Below are 19,810 nucleotides of genomic sequence, written 5' to 3' on the forward strand. Positions count from 1 at the left end.
GTGGTGTAGTGCAGAGAAGGCTCTTGTGCCTGCTGATGCATTAGCTGTACCAAATAAACCTCCACTGATTTTACTAATACAGTGGTACAAATGATAGAAACAGCCTAAGGCCTTTTCTGTTCCTTTGGAGTAATGGTAGTGTTGGTGGGACCTTGCAACAGCGGAGCTATAGGGGGAAAATGATAAGCAGATAAGGTGGTAGCTGCTGCTTCCTAAGTAAAATAGCGAAAGACAGCAGGTGCCTTGTGCTCTGTGTTTCCAGTTTGGTAACTGCAGTACTTCACGTGTTGTGGCTGTGTGAATAAAATGTTAGCATCAATTTGAAGCGTGTTTGAGATCATACCCCTTCAACATTCAGCGTAAAAGCTGAAGGGACAAGATCCACATCCTTTCACTTCTCTGTGCCCTTCCTTCTTTTGCTGTCTTTACTAATAATTTCTCTAACTCCCCCACCCTCCCTTTTTAAGCAACCTGTCACACCTCCATTGTTTCTTCTATCCCTTTCTGCTAAGGATATTGTATTCTCTTCCTACGGCTGTTAAAGTGATGCGCCTTAAATCTTCTTTACAGTGTTCTGCCTGTTGGAAAGCAAAGCATTGACTGTGGATATAATGCAGTTTTGTTTGAAGTGGTAATTAAATAAGAAGCAGTATATTGGGAGGCAGAGTTGCCAAGTGCCTAAGAAGGGAGTGGAAATTTTAATCTTTTCATGGTCTTCTGCCACCATTTGCTTAGGAAGGTAGAGGGCATGAGATATCTACCATCAGGAAAGAAGTTCTAAATGAAGTGTTGGTTTCCACCTAAGCTCCTGTTTGCAGCCCATTACAAAAAGCACAAACCTCAAAAGCCACTCTGACTTCAGTTCCCAGTGAAACTCACATTTGATTATTTCTGTTTTCCAGTTTCTTTGACAGCTCAACCTCAGTCCTGCCTCCACCTCACGCAATTTTCAGATCCTGTTCAGTAAGCAGAACAAGTATAAACATGGTTCTGTACTCCAGTTATCCTGGGAGGGGGGGGGGGGACACACGAGGACGGGGACGGGGACGGGACACGGACGAGGAGCGGACAGGGGGAGAAAAAAAAGACATGTAAGTACACAACATGCTCAGTGGGGTGTTTGAACAAAATAGATCACTTTTCTTTAAATTTGGAGTGTTTCCCTAACTTTGGAGTTCTTCACTCTCTGGTCTGTTCTGACTAGCCCTGGGTCCTTTCCTTTCGTTTTTGTCTTCCCAGCCTACATTCCCCTCCCTTCACAAGCACTGCTGACTCTGCTGCCTCCTGTTTCTCCCTTGCCTACGCTCTCAGAGTATCATTGGCTCCATGCCTTACTCAGCCAGGATAGTGTCACGAATACTGCATGCTGTTCAAATGTGCATGTCTGATGTGCAAAGTTTTAAAGTAAATGCTTCTGAAGATAGAAACTGTGGGGGGAATATCACAAACCAAGAAAATTGCTGTGTTTTCTAAAGAGAGAAAACACATTGAAAATAGTCATTGTAAATGACACATATGCCTGGTGAGTGAATCATATGCAGTGTTCTAAAAGCTAGGATGTGTAATGAAAATCATTAAAAATAGGGACCTCGAGATTATCTGTTTAACTCCCATCTCCAGGGCAGTTCAGCTATACCTCAAACATTACTACCAATGTTTATCTAACCTTTTCAACAAGATTTCCATTGTGGAAATTAAACAATATTCCTAAGCAGCATGTTTAATTTACTGGTGGTTTCATTTACCTCTGAACATGGAGGACATTTTACTTCTTCCTCTTTGCAGCAACACTTCATATACATGTTATATATGTTAGCTGACTTCTCAGTCTCTCTCTTCCTCAGATGGCACACCTCTTGTACTTTCAGTGTTTGCTCAGAGGGTCTCCTATGCAGACATTGCTCATCCTTGTCCTCTTGCCTCTAGATTTTAAGTGGTGTACAGTCAGTGGATTTATTGAAACATAGTCTTAACCTGGACAAACTACTTCGGAAGAGGCTTTGTTAGCTCTTAGCGCTCTAATGTTTGGGGCATTTATTTTCTTTTCCCAGCAGTGTGACAGTGTTGATTGATGTTTGATTTCCGAGCCATTTTCACCCCTCAGGTCCTCTGCTGTCTTCTCACCAGTTGTTTTGCATCCGGTATTTGTGCAGTTGATTGTTGTGACCTTCAGCTTGCTGACAAGATCTGAAGTATAACACTTAGCGTTTGTCTTTACTAAGGCATATCCTATTTATTTCAGACCACTTTTCCATTCTCTTAGGATTGTTTGGGATTCTAATCCTGTTTTCCAGCAGTTTTTGCCCTTTGCAACTTTACGTGGTCTGCAAATACAGCAAGTGTATTACATCATCCAAGGCATTGATGAAATGCCTGTACACTAGGAGACTTGGTAAGACAGCAAGCTAGTGATAGCTATCCTTCAAATAGAGTTTTTCAACTAGGGATGTGCCTACTTCATGTTACTCATATTCCCTTTGGTTCACTATGAAAATGTTGCACGAGGTAGGTTAGGGCATCATTGGTAGGTTTTCTAGTAATGTCATAGGAGTTTGGATTGGTGTCATTTGTCTTCACTGCTACTGATCACCTTGCTGTCTTCTCTGTGTCTGTAGATTAAATCTTTATTGTTCTCTAACCTTGCCAGCAATTACAGGTAGGTGCACTGAAATCTGATTCTCTCTATTCTCCTTTTCCTACTCTGTGTATCTGCCTCTTTCTAGTCTTTAAGTATCTATTTGTCTTCCACAAGTTCTTGAAGACTTTTCTTGAAAACTTTTCTTGCCTACAAGGTTATTGTCATTGCCTATATCAGGCTGACACTTTTTACTTATGCTTCCTTGTAATTATTTGCTTGTAGGTGTCAGATAGTATGCAAGAAAATGTCGACCTTTCAATTATTATACTGGTTTTAATGACTCTTACTGCCCCCTTATTTAGCAAAGCTGTTCTTTGATAGCTTTTTGTGATGAAAGCTGCTGTTCTTTTCAGCTGTTTGTGATGTACCTTTTCTATTTTGTTCTGGAGTCTTGGGGCCAGGTTCTGACCTAACCTCAGTGCCTCAGTATCTTTGGCTGTCAGGAGACGTGATCTTCAGTCAGAATAAGCCAAGAGCATTTAAACTGTCTTAAGGTAAATCATCCTAACTGTGCCCCAGGCCACACTTAGGAGGTGAAGCCATCTTTGCTTTTTGCCCTTTAAGGCAAGCTCAGCAGATATCTGGCTCATCTGGGAAATGAGCTCACTGAGTTTACATGAAATACTTCGTTGACTTAACTTTTTTCTCCTTTGAATGTTGTACTTCTTTAAAATGCTTTTACAAAGTTATCTTTCTTCCCTTCTACCAGACATTACGGGGTGAAAACCTTGGCCCACTGAAATCAGTATGACCTTCAGTTAGGTCAGGAATTGCACCCTAGAATTTAAAGAATGGTTATACTGTGCAAGCCTTAAGTAACATGCTTCATTTTGCTAAGCTCACTTTTTATCTCTAACCACTCTTCAGCCAAAACTAAATAGGGAATAAGGAGAGCAGTGCATATAATCTTGAGTTTTGTAGAGACAAAACCAATGTTATTCACATTTTTATGTTTTTAGAACAAGGCCAAGTTCTCTGGAATCTATTTCATCACATGTTAAATAAATTTGGATAAAGAATGGATTTGTGTCTCAGTGAACGATCCCAGGAAATCTGAGTTGAATTGATGACCCTGACATTGTCATTACCTTACCATGCTTTCACTTTTCCATCTGTAAAATGAGGATAATGATACTGGTATTTCTTTAAAGCCCTTGGTGATCTTTGGCTGAGAACTTTTGGCTATATTCCACAAGCAACACTTCTTTACTTTCCAGAAACCTTTTCAGGTTTCCATTAAAAAAATAGACGTGTTCAGCTTTTCGTACTGGCACTAAGAGGCTTCAGTGTTGCTAGATCTGTGAGATCTCTTCCAGAAATGAGTCATAAGAGATGTTCTTCCTTTTGCAGCCCTTGGTCTTTGTGCTGTGCTAGAGAAGGTTGGTGTTTTGCCTCCCAGCAGAAACATCCACCATCATTCTAGGGAATGAGCATGACAGTTGTGTTGCACTTAGAAAGTGACGTTTGCATAGGGCTCTCCTAATAGAGAGGTTGTTCTGGAGTCCCAGTAGAGTGCTAAGTGCCTTTTAGAATAGATTTAAATTAATGAAGGGATTAAAGGATGTTGGTGCTTACAATAGCAGAGGGCTGTTCTTAATGACATAGAATAGTGGTTCTGAAGGGAACAGGACTGACTACACCATTACATAAGAAACAAGGGGAAAAGAAACCAAGTTTGCTTGAAGATCAAAAATGCTGCGTTTGTAGGAAAGGAAGATAAAGAAACCGAGAAACCTTATTATGTTATGGCAGTTTCTGGACTATCAGAGTGAAGATTTTCTAGTTATCAGGAGGGTTTTGGTTGGGCGGGTGTTTTTGGGGCTTGGTTTGGTTTGGTTTGTTTTTTTTTTAACAGCTGAGGATTTTAAATGAGAACAGTAGTTGTTACATAATATCTAGCACTGAAACATCCTGAGGTTTTTGTGACTCCCTTGACGTGGAGTCAAATAGGGATAAAGTAGTTATGTTTCTATGTTTCTTAAAATGACTTTTTCAACATGCTGAATGGTTCTGGGCTCTCGGGGGAGCAGTGTAGGCCAGACTGACAGCAGAGTTGCATCACAGGCTGCCATCCCAATGGAAATGGGAATAAGCAGACAACTTCCATTAGAGGCCACCATTGAGATTACAGCAGCATGTTGGAAGTACTGTTTGCATTCCAAAGAGTAATTGCACATTGCTAGAACACGTCCCGTGTTGGTGCACAGTAGAAACAGTCAATATTGGCTTGGCAGGGGAAGGAAAGAGAATTGCACACTGTAAGTTGGAAAAGCTTTAGACCCGTGTTTCAATCTTATGGCATATTCTCTGTCAGGTACTTTCTTGTGGAGGACTCTAAAAGCATGTGCACTTCTATTCTCAATGATTTACAGCCTTTTATGTTTTCCAGGTTTCAGATCGAAATTGTTATTCTGATATTTTTTCTGACAAACTTTTAAAGCCAAGGTTTTTCAAACTTCAGCTCCTTGCTTTGAGAAACCATTCCACTGCCTATTACATTTTACCGTGAAGCATCCTTATCCCAGTGGTCTGATTTTTCTTGATTTCTTCCTATTATGCTTAGAACTTTCTCTTTATTTTAACTCACAAAATTCCTAGCTTCACACCTTCAAGTATTTGTACATTTTATGTAGGCTGGTTTTGTCCTCTACATTTTAAGTCTCTTGGGGTCTTTGGATGTCTGCCCTGTGAATCCTTGTATTGTTTTCCTGCAGTAAGATGACTGGCACTGAATGCATAGTCCTAAAATGATCCTTTCTTTGTACGTATATGTACATGTTCTGCTTATGCCTCTGCCTGTGCAGCCTAATCTCTCATTTGGCACTTTGTTGCCAAAGCAGTTGGCAAATCTGTGTTTCACAAATGCCTTTTGCAGGTAATTTCTGAAAGTTTTTTGCCCTGCTCTGGTGCCAAAATGCAAGTTAGCTAATTTAAACTCTTAAGACACATTAGCACAGAGGAATGATTGAAACATATATTGGGCAGTGGAAAGCTTTTAGGTTAGCGGTTGCGCTTTCAAAGGTAATTGCAAAGAAGGGAAGGTGGGGAGAGAAGAGTATCTGGGTAATCTCTGCAGTTGAGGAAAACCTATGGTAGTCTGTCACTGCTGTCATGAGCCCTGGGGCCACTGGTGGTTGGCATCTTTCTGCTTCTCTTCCTTGTGCTGGAAGGCTGGACCACCACGAAGCAAGTCCAAGGTGGGTAGAGGGGTGTAAAGGCTGGTTTAAAACTGCAACTGCATTTTGCTCTGTCTTTGCTAAGGATTCTGTGGTGAGAGCTAATGGTCAAGATCGCTGTCTCCCTGCATGCTCCTTCTTCGGAGGGTGTAGGCCTCAGCTCAAGGGTATGCACCTCATGCAGCCCTTCGTAACTGCACAAGCGTGCTAGCCTTATTACAACTTAGGTTCACTTTGCTCTTTTTGTAGAAGGGTGAATGATCCTGCAGAATATGAGACGATAGAAAAATACGTCAGTCTTAATTTCTGATATATTTGCTTACTTTTTTTAAGATGTCTTCTTTTTATCTCTAGTTGAGATTGCTGCCTTCCTAAGTGCCAGCATGGCATTTGGCTTTTCTCTTAGGCATTCAGGATATTTTCCTAGTCTGCATTTCCTTAGCCTAATCCCCATAGCATTTTCCAGTGAGATCATTAGTGAGATATATAAAGGGGGCTTATAAGAAAGATGAAGAGGGACTTTTCACCAGGACCAGTAGTGACAGGACAAGGGGCAACAGCTTTAAATTGAAAGAGAGTAGATTTAGATTGGGCATAAGCCAGAATTGGTTTTTATGATGAGGGTGGTGAGACACTGGAACAGGTTGCCCGGACAAGTTGTGGGTGACCCTTCATCGGAAGTGGACAGGGCTTTAAGCAACCTGACCTAGTGAAAGATGCATGTGCCTGTCACAGGGGGGTTGGGCCAGATGATATTCAAAGGTCCTCTCCAACCCAAACCATTCTATGATTCAGTCCTGAAAATAATTTGACCTATTTGATGGGTATTTGGATGTTGGAATTGATGTGTGTTCTTTTTTCAGTGATGTAATGTTTAAAGTCCTGTTCAAGTTATTCAAATTCAGTTCTACCTTCTTTTTCTCAGACCAGGAAGACCTGGGCTGAAAGTGTTTCTTTCTCGGTACTAATGCTTGATTCAGCTGTACAGGTTCTCTCTGCCTCTTTTATCAGCTTAGGAAGACACTTATGGGAAAGTGCTTATTGCACCTTGGGTTTCTGTCATATGTTTCTGGTTCAGAGAAATGCTTTGTGCTGCGTTTGCTTAGCTAGAGGAAGAAAGCATTTCGATTTCAAACCATTGGAGAGAGTGTGTTCTGCAAACCAAACTTCTTTTTACCTTGCCGCATTACTCTTCTTGATGGCATATTGATTTACTTTACTCAGCCAAGTTGGGCCAGGCCCAGCTTTCTGCCCAATTATGTGTCTCGGCATCTTGCAGTTTCACATCTTAAGTAGGGCTCAGACTTGTTCCTCCATCTAGCTCTGTAACTGCAGGTTCTTCCTGTCCATTTCTTTTGGGCTCGTGATGAGCAAACATGGTGCAGGTGTACCTGGAGGCAAAAGCAGCAGGTTCCACCCCAGACATTGAACACCTTCTTAACAGCGTGTGGGATTTCCGCTCCTACAGCAGCCTCCTACTTTCCCATGCGGAACAGGGACTAGGCACAGAGATGAGTTTGAAAGTTTACTGTATAGATGCTTGAGTCCTCTGCAGAGGCTGTGTTGAGAATATGCAGGTTAAGGTATCTTGAGCATAGAAGGTCTCTCCAGCCATTACATTTACTTCACAAGGTTTCTTTCTTTATAAAACAGCAGCGTGTACCTTGGGTTCGGAGTTTGTGCTAGTTGTCTAGCCATGGACATTTAAGTTAGGGCAAAATTTCAGATCACTTCTTTAAAAGTGGTTCAGTCTGATCCCGTGTTATGGTGGTGATTGCTGAGATGGTCAAGCTGGTCAGAGGATGTGGTTTCAGCTCCTAAGCTGATTTGACTGCTCCCTGTTGCCCGAGGGGTTTAACCAGCTGAATAGGGTCTGGGTGTCAGGTAAGCATGAGAATAAGTGAGATGGAAAATGTAAGAATGAAAGAGTTGAGATGAGTGCAGCACCTCCACTTTCCCAGACAGCTTTGAGATGTTAGCCTGACTCTGTGTTTCCTGAGGTTTTAGCTCTGCTGCAGGGGGAGGCAGAGCTGCCTTGCTCCTGGCCACTTGCTTCCCATGTGTTGGCCGATAACTGAACCCCTTGAGCCAGCTCAGCTCACTAAACCTCCAGAAAATTAACTATTTGTAAACCCGTGAGTTCTCTGACTGTCTCAGCAGATCACCTCAGCACTACAGCCAGTTCCAGAGGGCAGCAGGGTGTCTCTTTTAGGAGCAAGCATCAGGCTGACCACTGTCCTATGAAACAACCACCTGTCCTAGCTCCTTCCCCTAGACTGCTGTTTGGTACTTGACCAATGCCTTTAACCTGCCTCTGAACCTAGGAAAAAAATAATTCACTCATTTAGCTGCACCTAGATCTCTCCTAGCATAGATGAAGCTCCAGTGAAATATTACAAAAGCTGCTTTGACATTCATGCTTCGTTTTTGACAGAATAGTTACTGTCTTTTTAAGTAACATCTTACAATGCACATGGCTGTATAATTTACAAATTGCATATTGCTAGCCCAGACACTAAATTTTGTATTCAGATACTGTGATACTTTTTGTACTGCTTTGTTACAGCATCAATTTTCAGTCTGAGAAATAGTGATGCTTTCCCAATTCCTGTTGCTGGAGGTTGGTCATACAGGGCTGTCCTCAGCAGAAGACAATGCTGTAGTTCATACCAGCAATTCAGCTTTTATGCCGTAATAATTAAAAGCAAAAAGTTTGTATTTATTTGCTGGCCAATTATCCCATTTTTTAAGATTGGCCTTCATTGGAAGATAAAATGAAGATAAATGCAAAAGGAAAATTAAGTCATTAATATACTCTTTGCTTCTAGCTTTCACTTCATTTGATTGTAAATTGTTTGCAGTAAAATTGCAAATTAGTGGCTTGGGTAAAGCTCTATAAATTCCTTCAGTATCAGATTTAAATGAGGATGAATCGGGCCTCTAACCTTCATGGAGTATAACTGTAGCTGGATGCGTTCCTAGGGGCTAATTATCCATTCCTCCATATCATTTGCTTGAACTCTCAATTGCTCACTGTTTAATGCACATTGGGTGGATGCTGGAAAATGCCTAAGAAGATGTGAGAAGGAAACTTAAGGCAGGGAGATGCTCTCACTACCAAACACGGATCTCAGAAGCCATGCAGCATCCCACAGCGGGCTTCTGAATGGGAGCGGCTTTTAAAAACCTGTGTTGCTTTCTAAAAGTATTGCAAAATTTGCAGAGAGACAAGGGTTACACTGGAAGTAGGTTTTCTACACTTTGTAAGAAGAGCAGGTTGAAATAGCCATCTCTCCTGAAAAGGAAAAATACCACATAAACTTCACAGTCAGTTGTCCCTGTACCTCTTACCTAGGTGCAGGGGGAGCATCCTAAAATGTAGGCAAGCTAAATTTTGGCTTAGTGTGACGTATTATTATTGTCACTTCATTTATTTTATGACTGAGATAATTTCTTCCTGTTTATCACACAGCTAAAAGAACAATTATTCCATTCTCAGGCCTGTGAAGCAGTGTCTTTTGCCAAAAGCTTTTACCAAAAGCCAAAGTGATAGGAAGAATAATCTGTACGGGCAATATTCTGCATTTTTAGAGAAGAAACACGGAGAGAGAGAGATCCTTTTATAGAGGGTCTGTTGGGTGTGTGGTGGCTGTGACCGGCCTGGAGGAAAGGGTCGATGGCTGGAGATGCATCTGTGTGTGCTCAGTTCGAGCTGGCTGTATGGGAAGAGGGCGCTTCTGTGGTGCGGAAAATTTAAGCTCCAGTTTGTGTGCATAAATAACTGGATTCAGGTATTAATTAGAGAGCATAATTTGTTTGGAGAGTCGAAGATTAAAGGCACTCTTGTCTTCCTGTCAGAACAATTTTGTCTGCATTGTGCTGTCTGAGAAATCAGATCGCATAATGGGGGTATTGTGTGGATTTTCCAAGAGCAAATCAGTATATGCTGATATTAGACCCGTGCTTTTTTTTTTTTTTTTTTTTTTTTTTTTTTTTTATCTTCTCTGGTGCACTCCTTATGTCTATGGAAGAGCTTCTGCTCCCTTTACTGTCAGGTTTAACTGCCTTTGTACACTACACCCTTTGTACAGCTCCTGTTAGCCGTACGGGGTATTAGTCCAGTTGTCAGCGGGGAAGGCTTCTTTACCTCAGGCATTTGAGATACAGTGCTAGTCACGTGTCCTGCTTTTTGCACTTTGAACCTTTGTCTAATTCTAACTTGTTTTCTCTGATGCAATGATCCTTCAGCCTGAAAAGGATAAGCAGCAACACTCGTCAGCTTTGCTCAAGCTGTGGGGAAGTGCAGTAGTTGCTGTTCTGTTCTGTTTGTAAAACAACAAAAGCAAGCGCAAATGCTTGAATAGAACGAGCAAAAATAAAAACAAAACCGTGAGGCAAATCCGATTTATCTTTCTCAGTGGGTAAATGCAGCTATACATAAGAGTCTGTGAGTATGGTATACATAGAGCTTGGGCTGTCTACAGGTGGGAATGCGTTTGCAAGGAGAGGAGGTCACCTGCAATTGTTAACAGTATTATTAAGCTGAAATGAAACAGGGAGATAAAAGATACGGGGATCTGGGTTTGAGCTGTTGTTGTTGTGTGGGTTTTGTTTGTTTGTTTTTACTGCTTTTTATTCTGCAAAGACGAGGATGTCTTATCTGCGGCTTTGTTGCTTTGGACGCAGTTTGTGTTCTTCTTAATAGTTGCTTATCCTTTTGAATTGTTATGTTTGTTTAACATTATGCAGAAGCCAAGTCTCAGAGAAGCGCTGGATGTCCGTGGCTTTTTTCAATTGGATATATTTTGTCACTAGAACAGTGAAATTTCACCAGCATCAGGTTAGTATACCCGGTCTGCAGTCACATTGTATGCTGGCTCCGGAGCTTTTATTGCCTACGCTGTCACTGCATATTAAGAATTAGTGAGCAATGCACACTGGATTGTCTTAGACGTGGTTTATATATTATTCCTAACACACCCTGACAGACTGTGCTATCCCAGCTGCGCTGTGTTGGTAGTACTGGAAGGAATATCAGCCGCTGTTGTTAAGTTTGGAATATGGGTTCATTTACAGTCTCAAATTCTTATTTATACATAGCTTTATGAAACAGGCATCTGTTGGGTTGATAGTTTCTGTCCAGAGGTGAATCTGTCTACAGGCTTGTCACCAAAATTAACTTCCAAAGTCTGCATAGATTTAGAAAACCATGTCTCACCCATGTTTCATAATGAGGAATATTTTCAAATTTGCCTTTCCACACTAGATTTCCTAAGGAGCAGGAAATCATACTCTTATTAAAGAAAATACTGTATTTTGGCAGAAAGCAGTAGAGAGAATGCTTGATGAGTATTGAATTAGGCAATACTTGTTGCTCAGTTGTTTGTGAAATTGGTGGTAAACTGGTCTGTGCTTAGAGGGCCCGATCCAATTGCCATTGGACCATTTGAGTCCTTCGTGGACTGTGAGTAAACAAACATTAGATCTTTAACGTGGAAGCAGACAAATAAAAGATTTTTTTCTGAGTGCTCTTGCTTCTCATCCGTCTTATGCATCTCCTGTAGATCTTATATCTGTAGAGTGGTATGAAAAAGACTGTAGCTCACCAACTCAGATCTTGAGGTGAAGGGGGAGAGAAAAGCTGGCTATGATGGTTTTAAGCAGCGGAGAAGTTCGCGAATGGGGAATGATGAGGAAGATAAAAAAATGTGAAAAATAGGGACATGAATGGTAAAACATGAAAAGAAAAACATAGGGAACAGGACAAAGGACGAAGTGAAACATAAGGAAACTGAAGTGCGACTGTCAAAGAAAAGAGAAAATGAGGGAAGCAAATAGAGGAAAACAGAAAGATTATGTAGCTGTCGAGTCTTTTTTAAAATATGTAAAACCACAAGTGTTTCAAGATGTGAATCTGTATGTATAGAAATGAAGATGTAGTTTGAGCCTTTTAAAATACAGGCTGTAATCTTGAATTTTTTTACTTAAATTGGAGTCCTGTGGGCTTAGTGGAGCCATATCCCATGTAGTTATACTAACAGATGGCCATATTAGTGATATCTCACATACAGGTACATCCCTCCATCTTACTGCTCCTCTGACCGGGCTTGTCCTTATTCTGCCATATGGCCAACAGTGATAAACGGTGAGGTCTCAAGAGCTGGTTCTGCTGCTAAGTGACTGCCTGTGGACAGGTGAATCCAGACAGATCAGTTATCTGGTTTTGAAATGTAAAAATGTGCATGAGACTGAAGGGTGGACGCAAGGAACATCGTGTTACTCTGTTGTTTGGGATGAAATGGGATATTTGAAGTGTGGCAGTAGTCAGCAGAATGGTAAAGACAGGATCCGGTGCATGCCTAAAGCATGTGCTAAATGGGCAATAGAAACAAAACCAGAAAAAAATCAAGAAACTTCTCCCCTGGGGACAACAACATAACATGTTTCTGTAAAACTTGTTTGTTTGGGAAAATGTGTATGCTAGTTAATTGAAACATTCACTCCTGTCAACTGAGAATTGACAGGAAAAACACCAAAGCAGACAAGTAGCAGCAAACTGAAGGCACATTTTTGGAGCCCTGTCTAGTCTGCAGCTTTTGAGTTTTTCCTTTTTTCAAACTATAATGTGAAAATTTCAAAACAGCAATGAAATTCCTCAGGAAACTTAAAAGCAAATGACAGTTTGAAAAGAGAGGGGAATGTAGTACTCAGACCTATATTTCAGGGTAGAGGAAACATGTTTTATATTGTTTGTGTATCTGCAAAGCTGTGCTATTATTAGAAATTCATTTCAAACTGAGGAGCTCAAAATAAAACTCCCATTTAGGAGTTGTGCAGCTCAGTTTACCATACTGATATTTACAGCCAACTAATCTGAATTCCTCTATCCCTTAGAAATCATCAGTCCTTTCGAAGGTGTGAGCGTCTTCCCACACTGTCAGATTTGAATATTTAACCTAGAAAATGAACTTGAGTTGAAATGCAACTCCTTTGGCAATGGAAACTTCCTTTGAAGTTTTTGGATCTTCTACATTCCATGTTTCCTGTTTTAAATTAGAAGAACAAAGCATTCTTGAATAGCGTGCTGTAAGCACCCTGTGAAACCTGCATCTCAGACATCTGGCCGGCTGACGTGAGGAGCCAGACAGAAGGAGGAGGTCGGGGCATTCCATTCATCTTCCCATCAAACAACCTGCCCCAGGTAAGAGAAGTTCATGCGATTCAGAGCTGATGTGGTTGGTTGTATCCTCAATTACAGGGCAGCCAGACTAAAGGCTTCATAACGAAAGTTTACCCCAATGCTTTGTTGATGAGGGTGATGCAATACCCCACACTACCCATTGTAGGGCTTACAGTGATGATCTCTTGGACAGGAAAAGCCTCAAATTCATTGCACCTGCCTTTCTCGGAATTTCGTAGGTCATTTCTTATCCAGCTCACATAGACCTTCCATATTTGTTTGCTGTCCATGGACCATGATCTCTCCCAGCTTTCAGGCAACAAGATTCATGATCCTGCTTAAACTGTGAAGCTTCTTAGGATGTGCCCATTTTGCAGGCATGGAGAAGCCCAGGCCTGATGAGGTTTGTGGCATTAAAAGCTTTGTGTCTGAAAAATTAAGGAATTGAAATCAACTTGAAACATACCTAGTTGGACCAGGTCTAGAATATTATTTCAGTCGAGATCCAGGGTGGAAATAATTTTAGTAACACTGACGATAAATCTCTCACTCTGGGCTGAATGATGTCCTCTCATCTTCATGTACTACCTTGGAGCATTCAGTGTTAGACCGAGGTCGTGCTGTCCCCGTGCAGAAAGTACAGCGTAGATGCCAGCAGCACAGAGATGCAGAAGGCAAATAGCTTAGCCTGTCTTTCACCAAAACTGTTACTGGCCTGTAGGGTTGGACAAAATCAGCTTGTGACTAGGGACCAGGTAGTTGAAGTTGGATCTAAGCAAGGCAGAGGTGAGGACAAAGGAGAGGAGAGCTGGAGAATGCCTTTGGCCAGATCTCAGTTGTCCTGTACAGTGTATGGTTTAGAAACGCTACTGGATTCTGTTGTGCCATCAAGATTTTGAGTGGCAACTTTTGTGATTAATGATTTCTGCTGTCTCTAGTTGGCGGGGAGATTCTGTCCTAGCTTAGTTATGATTTTATGGGACTCTCATGTCCTGTCTGCACGGGAGCAATGCGGCATATGTGGGCATAAAGCTGTTGTTCTTTAGGCAATTGCAGTCACACAGAGTGCTGCAGCACTTCCCCTCAGCAGCCCATACTCATGGTAGCACCACGCACCATTCCTTTTCTCTGAAGTATCGCTACAGGTGCCGGGCCATTTGGCAATCTGAACGGGGAGCAAGGGCCCGTACTGGCTGCCGACTTTTTGGTGACACCTAGTTTGTCAGACTATCGATTTCAGAAGGGATCTGGAACAGCTTTTATGTTAAAACATCTGCTGCATTTATAAACCTGTACTGATGCTTGAAGAGATGTTTGAAAAATTGTATATGCCATTTTAAGGTGAAGTTTGAACAACCTGGTGGATATTGTATAGATCATATACTTCATGTATAATCATAAACATCATACATCATGATAAAATACTGAACATCATCACACAGCATATGTATCTTTGCACAATGTCAGGGATCAAGGTTATAGATAAAATGGCAGAAGACGGAAAGAGAATATTCCCGCTTTTATTAAAGATTCAGTGGTCGGTATGTTTGTCTATTACCCTTTAACTAATTAACAGTTGTTTGGTCAGAGTAACTCAAGTAATTACTGGCAGGTTTTTTTTAATTGTTGTAATCTGGTTCTTTTTTCCAGTATAATTATGGAATTTTGTGATTTGTTTTTCTGAATGATTCAGGTGTTGACGTGCTAGTAGAAAATTTTGGCCAGACTGATAGGGAGAGATTTATATTTCTTTGAAACTGGATTCCATAAGCCGATCAGAAAAACCTCCCCATAAGCATGTGAAAAAGAGCTGAAGGCATCCAAACTTTTTTCGCTGGCAAAAACTCTGTAGTGGTATCAGGTGGATTCTGTTTTTCTGCTGGATGGGAGCTGGTTGCCGATTACAAATCAGGAGCCAGGGGTGCTGTGGGGGAGGGTTTGTGGAAGGTTATGCCTGCACTAGCAGTTAGTGCTGTGCAGCAAGAGCAGAGCCATAGTGCCAGTCTGCTGGTCCTGAGGACCTAATGTCCACATGAATGTATTTTTAAGGTGTTGGACTAGCTCTGGTTTGGTGCCACGTGCTCCACTAGTGGCTGGAGTGCCTGGAGAGCTGCTCCAGATGCAGTTACACCCCAAAGGAATCCTGTTTGTGGGCTCCGAGGCAGCTCTGTGCTCCGTTGGGTGAGCTGCTGATCTGAACTACAGATTGGTGTAGACACAGCTGTTAAATGTCTGGTCTTATCTCTTGAGAAAGTAAATTGAGACCATAGGAACAGGCCCTTGGAGAAAGTAGCAACACTAATTCTGACTTATAGTTAGTTAAAATCAAGGTCCACTGAGAATAACACCTTTCAAAAAAAAAATTCCTTAATGTTGTTGACTTGGCTTCAGATACAGGAAAAAATGAAGCTCTTTCTTGAGCTAAAACAGAAAGAAAAAAGGGAATCGGCATTAAAACAAGAGGGTAATATGCCAGAAACACTAGCGCGATTCTCTCTCTAGGATAGCTGCAGATATTTTGACGCAGCCTATGATGAGTAAGCCACTAGATTCAAGAAATGCCTGCGTGTTGCGAGCATAAAGCAGTTACAGTCTTACACTAGTATTCTTACATGTTTTTATTTAAAAAAGCCCCACCACTCCACCCACCATAAAGTCAAAATCTAATTACGTGGCATGAAGACGTTTCCTTAACAGTCTCAGTTGGTGCATGGGCTGCAAAACTGAAGACTCCAGACCAAGTGAACTGTGTTACAGCGAGTGCGACAACATAAAGGGGGTAATAAAAGACTGCGAAGAAAAACTGCTTGAACAGTTTCTTCAAGTGATGTGTTTACTGCAGGCCCATTTTTAAATGCTGTCACTTTAATAAATTAATAAATTTCTGCTTATTGGGCTATGTTGTTCAGGTGTCTCATAAGCACCATCAACTCCTACAAACCTAAACAGACTTTTAACAAAATAGAATTCTTTAGAGCGCTAACACAATTAACTTTGTGACAGTCCATCATATCTTGACTTTGCAGCCAATACAATTTTGTTTTAAAACCTAAATCAGGGATGAAGGCAGCTATGAATGTGGTTTGCTTAACAGGTTCAAGTTATGCTGCATCCATTTGAACATAAGATAGTGTCGGAACTACACTATCAACCGGAAAACTAAATTCTGGTTAAGCGCATTTTGCTCCTGGTCATAGTGGCTGCTTAAAGTGTACTGAAACACAGCTTGAACTGATTTGGATTTGTTAGTCTTCCTCTTCTGTCATTTCACTCTTCTGCCCTGATTTGTATTCCTGCCCTCCAGCGCAATGTTACACAGAAATCTCTCATTCTCCTGCACCGTCAGGCCAGCGCCATTGCTCTTTGAAAACATGTTGTTGCAAATTCTACAAATCATGGGAAAAAATTACATAATCTTAAAAGGTATTGCTCTGTTCTCTGCATTAAATATTCATATTTTTACCCTTCTCTTTCCATCCCCTCTCACAAGTAGTTCAGCCCAGACTGACGTACCTTCTGTCAGCGGGGGGCTGAGGGTCCTGGCCTGCGTTCCCAGCAGAACAATGAGAAGTCCTGGCATTCTTTCACTGTCATTTTAGGAGAGGATTAGCTCTTTAATTGTTTTACATAAATACCAAGATGATCATAGCTTTTATAAGTCAGTGCTTGCTGCAATTTTTTTTCCCTTAAACACCAAATCAATGAACAGATTTTTACCATTTGTAGCTGCTCAGTCATTCTGTATGGCTTTTTAATCTCTAGAGGCCAGATGGAAGCATGATCCTTCAGCACTGCTTGTTTTGCATAATGTAGGGATTGGAACTGCATTTCAATAGTACACAGTCGTAGATGTATGAGTATATAAATATTTTTCCTCTCCATCCCTGCATTTTCTCTTCTAATGTTCTGGTTTGGTTTTCTTTAATGACAGTTTTCTACAGGGAAAACTGTCACCACCGAGTATGCCCTGACAGAAGTCTTACAGGGAAGAAAACAATGATTTTTGGTCAAGGAGATTTAAGAGGGAACCTGACACTCAAGTGGTAAGTTTCTTAGACAGCTGATGACTTACCTTGGTTTCAGGGCATTGAGAAAACTGCTGTTGGACTGATCTGGAATGATGTGGTTGGTTTGGGTTTTTTCCTTCTTCATTACAGACTTTATTTCAAGCTCTCCTATGATCCTAACTTTTAGTTATATTTAGGGATTTATTCTCCGCTGTCAGACTGCAATCAATTGATTTAAATCCATAAACATCAATTTTCAATTTCAGACGCGGTAACAAGATGCTATTTGAAAGAAGCTTTACGTACTGGAGCAGCTTTTTATAGCTAACTCCCTCCAGAGTCAAATCCTGACATGTTCTTAGCAATAGGAAGCTAATGGCTTTCCCGCATGTTTGTCGAGGCCCATGTGACAAATGCTATATGGCAACTGCAGGAGAGGACACTCGCGCACCTGTTTGTGGAAGCGTTACATAAAAAGTCCTGTGACATATTTTAGCATCTACCAGTAAGCTGAGCAACTTGACCTGCTTTACCCTTTGTAGGATATATGATAGTAAATTAACAACAAGAAATAGAATAAAAAAAAAAAAAGAAAGACATGCTAACATGAAAAAACACATTTTATTGCACTTAAGTTATAAGAAAATAAAATTTCTAAGTGAATCAAACCATAGACACAATCCCTTTAAAGGTTGTTTTCCTCCATCATGTCAGGTTGTTACATAACTAAAATTAACCAACTGGAATCTGATTGTTTTAAATCAGACTATAAATAAAACAAACAAAACAAAACAAAAAAAAAACCAAAAAAAAAAAAGGAGGAAAAAAGATCGCCTAGGATACAGTGTTAAACCACTTTCACAGTTCAGCTTGAGTTGTGGCTCTTGGAGAATCAATAGAACGGTTTGGGTTGGAAGGGACCTTCAAGACCATCTAGTTCCAACCCCCCTGCCATGGGCAGGGCCACCTCCCACTGGACCAGGTTGCTCAGATGAATGAGGCAAACCATTTGACTCTTTCAGTTCTCATTTTGTTTGCATGTGACATCTTTACAAAAACGTGAGTTTTTGCTCTGTCAGTTCCTCCCAGCAATAACTGTAACAGTTGTTTTGTTTTTTTTTTTTTCTCAAATACTGTAAAACACTAAGACTGACCAGCAACTTTATTTTCATTTTTGTATTTTATAATATTTTTTAAAAATTTTGTCAGTTTTTTAATGTATGTTCATTCCATTCACCACAGCCCTCACAAAGAAAAATTTCCCCACAGAACAGGCTGCAATAGCTTTGTTCTAAGGAATGTGTTTTAATTTTTGCCCAGAAAAAAGAAAATAAGCTTTGCACACACACTCAATTCTTTATTTGCAGGCAAACTTCACTCTTAATTGTCTGAAACTCTTCCACTCTCAGCCTCTTAGAGGCACAGTTGGCTCAAGTTTCAGTGGCAAAAAGTCTTTTTCTGTAACCAAACTAGAGCAAATTTGGAATTCAGTCTGGGACTAAAACGTCACAGCAGAAAAAAAAATAAAAAAAAATAATTTGCTTTTCTTTCTTTCATTTAGCAGCATAAATAAGTTTGGCCACTGGGAATACAGTACAGGGGTGGGACAACAATCCCGTAATTGAAGACCTACTTCTAGCACCAGCATTGCGAATTAAATCCATCAGAGGACTCTCAAAACCCAGGACAACTTGCCACCTCAGAGCAACTTATGCGTTGAAGAGTGTAGATGGAAGCAACAGTAAATAGATTAAACAGAGGCTAATACTGTGATTGACATTGGCAATGGTTGGCAAAAAAAAGAGGAATAAAAGAAAAAAAAGAAAAAGCTCTGATAAAACTGTACAAAACAATTCACAGTAATATTTTAGCTTTTCCACACCAGGAATGGACTCTTTGTTTTTGTTTGGTTTTTTTTTCATTGCAGATGCTCTCTAGTTTTTCAAAGTCAACCAGTGACTGCTCGTAGAGGTTGGACGGGACCGCTGGAGGTTGTCCGGTCCAACCCCCTGCTCAGAGCAGGGCGAAGGGAGAGCGCGTTGCTCGGAGGGGCTGCTGGGACCCAGGGTGGCCCAGGGGTGCACGAGCAGGCTCGCCTGTGCAGCTTCTTTCAAGATCTTTGTGGTAACAATACCTGTAACAATATTTTTTTTTTTTCACCTCCAAATCGCTCAAGGAGCAGTTGGAGGAAAGTAAAGAAATAATTGCACCTGGTTTCATTTCGAAAGTCGTATTTTTGCAAAGCTGCCCCGGTCAAAAGTGAAGCCTTTTTATGTGAGGAGACAGCAAATGCCTCTCTTGTCAGTTACAGTTTGTCATCTTTGTCTTCTCCTTCGTAGTCTGTAGGTCTTTAGGATCTGTTGCCCCAAGCCAACATCCTGCACCACCAAGGACAAGGGATTTTTTTCCTTTTTCTTTTTTTTCTTTTTTTTTTCAGGGGGAGGGAAAGGAGAACATCGTCTACACGTTTGGACAAATTCATCTTTCTGCCCGTCACTTCATATCGACGTCAAAGTCCAACACCAGCAGCTTTGTTTCCTCAGTCCCGTTGCGGCTCCCAACCGCGCACACTAGCTTTGTGTTAGAAGCTCTGATCCGCCACACGACGCCTCCACTTCCCCCGCTCTCCAATGTGACTAGATTTCGGATAAATTCACCTGTTTTCAAGTCCCAAAGTTTTACAGTCCCATCGTCTGAGCTGGTAATTACAAAGTTCTTGTTGAACTGTAAACAGGTCACAGCACTCTGATGCTTGTTGGGACCTGTAACAGTAAACCAAAACGTTTTGATTTGTAATTAGAAAGCCACG

General features: G+C 41.1%; 1 protein-coding gene across 1 annotated transcript in view; it reads right to left on the reverse strand.

The window, feature by feature from the left end:
* Positions 1 to 19,161: 19,161 nt before the first annotated feature.
* The window catches only part of FBXW7 (F-box and WD repeat domain containing 7, E3 ubiquitin protein ligase), a 106,371-nt gene continuing 105,722 nt past the window's right edge, over positions 19,162 to 19,810 (reverse strand). Inside the window, 1 exon segment of the mRNA XM_009893682.1 lies at positions 19,162 to 19,763. Within this exon segment, the coding sequence (XP_009891984.1) occupies positions 19,495 to 19,763 (269 nt within the window). The 3' untranslated portion in view covers positions 19,162 to 19,494.

This window comes from Charadrius vociferus, unplaced genomic scaffold, assembly GCF_000708025.1.
Source record: "Charadrius vociferus isolate BGI_N301 unplaced genomic scaffold, ASM70802v2 scaffold59, whole genome shotgun sequence".
NCBI lineage: Eukaryota > Metazoa > Chordata > Aves > Charadriiformes > Charadriidae > Charadrius > Charadrius vociferus.